Source organism: Malania oleifera, chromosome 2 (assembly GCF_029873635.1).
Source record: "Malania oleifera isolate guangnan ecotype guangnan chromosome 2, ASM2987363v1, whole genome shotgun sequence".
Classification (NCBI taxonomy): Eukaryota; Viridiplantae; Streptophyta; class Magnoliopsida; order Santalales; family Ximeniaceae; genus Malania; species Malania oleifera.
Window position 1 is genome coordinate 9,485,771 of NC_080418.1, and position 7,603 is coordinate 9,493,373.

A 7,603-nucleotide genomic window follows, 5' to 3' on the forward strand; every position below is an offset into this window, starting at 1 on the left:
CATCCATGAAAGCAATGACACAAGAATTTCACTAAGGAAATATCAAAGTACACAATACACTTCACAAATGATCACTCTCATTGTCAATACACGCCTAGAATGACATATATAACAGTCCCTAGAAGGTTTCCCTCCAATTACCCAACCACTCCAATGTTTAAATTCAAAATTCAAAAAACTGCTCGCAGCCCAGAACAACTCGTTGACGAGAACATGGGATTTGTTGACGAGATAGAGAAGGACACTCGTCGACTAGTCTAACCACTCATTGACGAGCCCATTTTTCTACTCTCAGTATCTCAGAAACTCTAAGTCTTTCTTACTCTCTAGATCTCCTTGTTGACGAGGATAGGACACTCGTTCGACGAGTCCCTACTGTTGCTTTGCACCAAGAACACATGCATATGTTTTTCCTTCTTTTGTTTATAAACCTATAAAGTATAAGAGTCACGCCATAAACAACAATAAGGAATCACCAAACTGCACCCGACTAAATTACCTCTTCGGATAATTCAGTTAACCGAATTTGAACGAAATAATTTGAAATTAATTGTTAAAAACATAATATAATTGCAATTTTTTTTTTTTACCAATTCCAGCCAAGTAAGGCAAGAGCCGAAGAGGGATTCAGGATGGGTCTCGGGAGTTGGGAAGGCAAAGGAAGAACCGAAGAGGGCCAAAAGGCCAAGACTCAAGAGGGAACTCAGGGAAGAGGGTGAGCATATTGGGATGGAAACTGGGAAGAGAGGCTCAGGCGAAGTCGCAGAGTGGCAATTCACGAAGAGGGAGAAGTGGAGAAGGATTGAAAGAGAACCCAAAGGCTACAGCGTAGAGGACACAAATAGTTGGAACAAAATCCTAATCATAGCTGGCCTCTGCCTTTACCCAATTCTGCCTTTAACATATTATATATATATATATATATATATATATATATTACTAATTTATATTTAAATTTTAATTAATTATTAATTCAAATAATTCGGTTATAGAATTAAAATTCCTCATAACTGAACCGATAACCAAGTACTCAAAATTTGGTAAATCTATAACTGAACCGAACCAATACTGTTCCTTAACCGAACCAAATCAACCAAAATTTGTCGGTTAATTCGATTAATTCATATTTCCCCGAATTATGCTCACCCCTAACTGCTAGTATTATATATTTCAAGTAGCATTCATTTACTTTTAAAAAAAAATTTCAAAATGCACTTCCACGCATATCACTACAATTAATTTGTCTTATCGTCACTATTTTACTTAAAAGCCATTGTTCTTTGATCGTTAAGGGAACAATAGCATTTTTTGTTTGATAATCCCTAATTCACTTCTTTTCCAAATTTCCAATAGAGCATGCGCTCCCAATGGAACCAAAACCTAGACTTTATCCATTTGGAAAATAGTGGAGGCCCATGTCATCAAGAGACTGTCTTACATATCACTACTCTATTCAATTCAGCTTATCCAATTATATAAGGATATCTCCCTCCAATGTGTCTATTTACATATATAATATTAATGAATGTAGGTCTAATTTTATATAAAACACATATACATATATACATGCAAGGAGATGATCTCTGTATAAGTTCTTGTATTTTTTAAGTTTATTCAAATATTTTCTTAAAATTTTTCATATACCTTATCAAATAAAATTATAAGAGTCTAATTTCATAATTGGCACACTTAAATGAAAAGGAATAAAAAAAAATCATAATCGTGTAATTTCTATAGCAAATGTGTTTTAAGTTATGAGACCAACATATACAACTAAATGCTACGAATGAAATTAATGTTGAGATTTTTGGAACATTTTCTATTATTTTGTAATAAATTTTTGCTCAATAGCAAAAATATGAAAATAAAATAAAGAATAAAATTATTGTTTAGTAAATAAGAGTCTCACTAGGATTAGGTTTTCTTTTTTTATTACATAAAAACTTCAGCCACCAACAAATCTTTCGGTCCCCTAATGCGTCACTAAACCTACGAATCAGCATCCTCCCCCTAGGTCTTGCTGATTAGGTAAAGTCTAAAATGTGAACACGGTTTCCGTGCATCAGTTGGACATTCGACCAATCTGACCCCTGGGACACATCTCCATTACCATCCACGATTTCCGCTGGCTCACAGAGAACTCTCACTATCCACGGTTCCCATTAACTCGCAAAACGAACTCTCACCATCCACGATCTCCACTGACTCGCAGAGTAAATTCTCACCATCCACAGGTACTGTTAGTTCCGTGAGCATATATAAAAAACTAATTATTTTAGTGACAATAAATTATAAATTTTAAATAAACAATTTCATGTAAAAATTACAATTTAAATTGTTCTTTTATAAACATAAAATTTTTTAAATAAAATCACCCAAAGGAGAGGCATATGGAATAGAAGAGCTACCCAACATTCAGAAAAAGATCAACTATTTAAATTTTAATCGAACACATGAAAAAAATACCACCTAAATTCACAAAATTTCTCATGTTTCCATTAATCACTAGGTCTGAGTTTGAAAAATATTGATTTCGAACTTTAAATTTATATTTGGATAAATATGATTTAATTTTAATATAATTTTATATTATATTTCGTTTAAATTCAAGTGCCACTAAATATAAGCACGTCATTAATTAACAAAACATCAGTAATTAGAAAAGTGAGAGACAAAATTCAGAGAAACTTCTGATGTTTCCACTGAAGAACTGCTAATCACCACAAAATTACAAATCAGAGAGATGAGATCAACCCAGTCAATTGGCTCAGTGATCTAAAGGAAGAACCCCCTTCCCTCACACAAATCTCAGCCTTCTTCTTCAATTCCATTGCCCTCTGCCTGATCTCCTTCCCTTCTTCCTCCACCATCACCCTCCTCACGGCCCTTTCAATCTCTCCCTCAGCCAATTCATTCCCCATTTTCAATTCCACCCCCATCTTCCACACATGGCTCAAGTACCTCGCGTTCACCTTCTGGTCGCCGGTGCACGGCCGGCATATCATCGGAACCCCTTCGCAGACACTCTCCAGAGTCGAATTCCAACCGCAATGGCTCCAAAACCCTCCCACCGCCAGGTGAGCCAAGACCTCCTTCTGCGGTGCCCATTTCACAATGCAGCCTCTCTCTTCAACCCTTTTCCTAAGACTTTCCGACAGTGGCTCAATCCAGGCCGACTCGCGAACCGAACCGGGCCGAACCACCCACAGGAAAGGCTGCTGGCTGTTCGCCAGACCCGAAGCCATCTGGGTCAGTTCTTTCTCCTCCATGGAAGTCATGCTCCCAAAGCTTATGTAGAGAACAGAGTGCTCTGCTTGCTTGTCCAGCCATTTCATGCAGCTGTCGTCTTCTTTCAGTAAGCTGCAAGAGAAGGTTGGAGCCATTCTGTGAAAGGGTCCTATTGTGAAAATAGGAACTTGGGACTTTTGCTGGTGTGGTGATAATAATGGCTGTTCAAGGAAGTCCATGGTGTTGTAGATGATGGCAGAGGAAGTCTTTGGATTTCCGATATTGGCTACTAGTTTCAGTGAGCTTTCGATTTTCCACGAATTAGAAAATGGAAGATCCTTGAACCGGAGGGGATGAAGCTCCGGCACACTGTCCTGCAATAGAGAATCTGTAACCCATAGTGGTGAAAAACAGGGCAGGAGGAAAATGTATAGTGCTTACTATAAAGAATTCCTGAAAAACATGAACGAGTGATGAATCCCAAGTTATACAGCACATTTATGTATTCCATTTGAATTTTCTCAATTGAAATTTTCCAAATTCAGAATTGATTTCTCATACAGATTACTTTTTTCAATTGCAAACCCATCTTAACTTACGGCATTAATGTGTTTAGAATTTGCAAGCCCAATTCGGGCAATAAATAAATTTTGCAGAAATCGGGTCACCGTTGATCCTGTTTTATTTGTTAATCGATTGCACAATTTTAATTTATTGCACGAAATGGGTTTCCCAATCGGATTGCAAACTAACCCATTTCGTGCAAGCAACTAAGTAAATATGTTCATCTAAAAATCCAAGTATCATCAGTAAGCATCAGAGATCAAATGGGGAAAAGAAATATACATACACACACCTTGGATTGGGAGAAACCCTTCTCGGTGGAGTCGTGGGAGCGCCTCGTAAGCTACCGCCGCCGCAACGGAGCTGGTGCGGAGCATGGCGCTCGGAATGTTCAACTGATCGGCGACGGTCTCGGAAAAGTGCATGAGTCCGTCGTAGATGATGCAGGCAACGATCTCGTTCTCGTCGGACGGCTGGCATTGGGCCAGGGAGTCTCGGAGCGATGGTACGCAGTTGGCATTGAGAGCGGAAATTAGGGATAAGAGGTCGCCGGAGGAGAGATGGCGGCCAGATAAGCCGTCGGAGAAGGGGAGAAAACGGAAGTGGGGGTGCGAGGAGGGGCAAGGGAAGTTGTAGAGGGTGTGAGCGAGGGTGATGGAGAAGCCTCTGGAGTGAAGCATGGTACCCAAGTGAAGCATTGGGTTTATGTGGCCTTGCGCAGGGAACGGAACCAGCACCACTCGCCGCCGGCGTCCTTGTCCTCCACTCTCTTCCATCGCCGTCTATCTCTGAAATAGGAATTTGTTGCAGATTTATACGGGAAGGGAGGTGTTGGGCTATTAGCATATTATTATAATAGAAATTTTTTGAACCGTTGGAGTGGAATTTCTTTGATAGTAATTAGTATAGTACAAAAAGTAAATACCTACTCCACTGACGATGTACAGAGGGAAAGGCGCCCCCAAAAAAATAAAAAAAGTGATTTTTTATTAGTTATATAATTTTTTTTATATATAAAAAATCTGCTTAGCGGGCCCTTCGAATCCTTGTCTCTTTAACAATATGAAACCGAATCGTAAAAAAAAATTCTTATTACTAATATTATAAAGTAATTTTTAATATATACAGTGAATTGTAATTTAGTTTGTTTTATTTGACATCTTACTAATAATTTTAAAAATATTAGGGGAAGAAAAGATAATATAAAAAAATTTTATTGACTTTATGAGTCCAATCCTATTTTAAAATAATAAATTATTTGATATTTAATCTGTGCATTGAGATTGTGAACATAAACATTATTTAGCATGCACGAAAGGATAACAAATCATATAAGTCATGAAAATTAAAGAATATATATCTTGACATAATTCATGGAACTAAAAGAGTTTAAAAATGAAAATGCAAGCTACAAGTTCAAAATCATCATGGAAATGGGTATTTAGAACTAATGTATTCATATATTTCATATGATTTAAGTTGGAACTCAAAATATACACTAAACTAACCTTAGGACTCATGTATCTCATGAATATTAATAGGGGATATTTATGAACTTAGAGATATTTTTAAAACCCCAAAAAAATATTTTATAGAAGAGTAAAGAAAGAAAGCAAAACAGATTTTTGAAACTAGAAAGGAAAAATCCAAAAATTGGTCAGTTCGGAAGACTGAACTTCACGTTCAGTCATCTGAAAATTCGACTTCAGAAGACCGAAGTTAACCTTGGTCGTCTGAAGAATTTCTTCAGAAGACCGAAGATTAAATTCAGTCATGCGAAGAATTAATAGTGAAACACAGAACCTGACAAAAGCACATCAGAAGATTGAACTCAGACTTCAGTCGTCTGAACCCGACACTTCGAAAGACTAAACCCCAACTTCAGTCGTCTGACCCTGTGTTCAGGTTAATTTTTCGAAACTCTAAGAAACTTTAGTCGTCTGGGCTCTAACCCTCAGTCGTCTGAACCTGTAGGAAAGTTTTAAAATTTAATTTTTAATGAGAGAACACGCGAGATATTTTTTGATCCAACAGTTAAGATTCATTCTATGGGCAAGGTTACCTATGTAATCAACATCTAAACCCTAGTGCCCTACGAAAGAAAGAAGAGAAATAACTTTTGGCAAACGATTGAGCATATTGTAAAATTAGCACAACTTTGAGAATACACTGCTGAGTTCTTGATTGGGATTTCAAATCGTATACTTCAAATCTGAGTTAAAGCTACGTTGATCTTCAAAAGATTTTCTTGTGATTGTTGTGTAATCATTTTGGTATTGAGGTTTGGTAAATCGATCTACTTGTTAATATTTATTCCCATAGAGTTTTTTCATCTAAGCTTTTTTGATTGTTGATATTTATTCTTCAAAGAGTTTTTCATCTCAAAATCCATTATTGAATATTTGTTGAGAGGTTGATTTTGAGTGTACATATATTAAATCATTTTGATAAGATCACTACTTGAGAAAAACTTTAGCCATTGGTTAATTATTTTTTATTCAAGTGAATTTTCATTTAAAGACTTTATATTTTCGATATTACAAAACTACTTGATAGAATACTTTTAGTGTTCATAACTCTATATACTATTGAGGGATATTTTCTGAAAAATGTTATATTAGATTTTGATTTTTAGAAATCATATCATACATATATATATATATATATATATATATATATATATATATATATATATGCATATTACAAAGATCAGATTGTGGTTGAATATTTGGAAGAAAGCTTATTGATTTTGATCATTATAATATTCAAGACAAATCTTTTGAAAAGTTCACATTTGATATTCGAGCATTTACAAGTTGAACTAGAACCCTAATTTCTCCAAAACTTTTACTTATATCATTATTTTGGGAGATTTGATAAAAAGGGAAATTGTGTGTTAAAGCATATCATTCCTATAATGATTGTATCGTTACATACATACTGAGCTTCAAGTTTCATCATATGGATATGTGTTAGGTTTTATTTGTACTCACTACCGTTGTCAGAAGCAAATTTTGAGTTGTTTTGCAAATTCAAAATTATATATTGTAATCACGGTTCGGGATGTGAACCTGGTGAGGAGAAAGTTGTGCCTTTTGTAAGCAGCGGATGTAAGGGAAGCTCCATCTCGGTTAAAGGAGCAGGGATTTAGTGGAATCCTTGAATAGGTTGATCCAGGCGAGGACGTAGGCCGAGTTGGCTAAACCTGGTAAAAATTGTGTTTGCCTTCTCTCTTCCCTTACTCTTTTTATTTTCTGTACTGCATTTCATTACTTGTATTTCATATGTGTATGTTTGAATAACCTCGCATGCACTTGATAATTAATTGGGAAAACACTCATCGATATAATAATTTAAATCAGCCTCAAACCCCTGCAATTAGTTTTTTAAATAGAAAAATAGGGATTAAGTGGTAAATAATATTAAAGGTTTTTAAAAATACCCAATTCACCCCCCTCTTGGGATTACACCTAAATTAACATTTGGTATCAGAGAGGGTTTACATAAAATTAATTGTTCATTTGTAAAAAGATCACATGGCACACATCAGTGTAACTCCATTCGGTGAGGGACACTCATCCATTAGACCACCAATTTTCTGTGCTATAAATTACACCTATCGGAAACGTAGGATGAGCAAATACCTGTTAAATGTAGATTAGAAGGTATGGAAAATAGTTACTAAGGGAAATCATGTTCCCATGAAAGTAATTGATATGGTAAATGTACCTAAAACTGAAGATGAGTATACAGAAGCAGACTGGAAATTGGTACAAATAAATGCCACTGCGATGAACTTGCTTTTCTGTGC

The 7,603-nt window shown here is 35.9% G+C and overlaps 1 protein-coding gene across 1 annotated transcript; it reads right to left on the reverse strand.

Annotated features, from left to right (window-relative positions):
- Positions 1-2,617: 2,617 nt before the first annotated feature.
- On the reverse strand, positions 2,618-4,610 carry LOC131148817 (UDP-glucose iridoid glucosyltransferase-like). Its single transcript, XM_058098745.1, has 2 exons — positions 4,085-4,610; positions 2,618-3,616 (listed from the first exon to the last, which is right to left on the reverse strand). Exons 1-2 carry the CDS (start codon positions 4,566-4,568, stop codon positions 2,736-2,738), a joined length of 1,365 nt encoding a protein of 454 aa, XP_057954728.1. The 5' UTR covers positions 4,569-4,610; the 3' UTR covers positions 2,618-2,735.
- Positions 4,611-7,603: the final 2,993 nt, after the last annotated feature.

What these genes read in the sequence shown, in the direction of transcription:
- LOC131148817 (XM_058098745.1), bottom strand. Translation starts at nt 4,568, where the DNA reads ATGGAAGAGAGTGGAGGACAAGGACGCCGGCGGCGAGTGGTGCTGGTT. An exon ending in AGGGTTTCTCCCAATCCAAG is followed by an intron (nt 3,617 to 4,084) that starts GTGTGTGTATGT and finishes TATGGGTTACAG; the next exon opens with ATTCTCTATTGCAGGACAGT.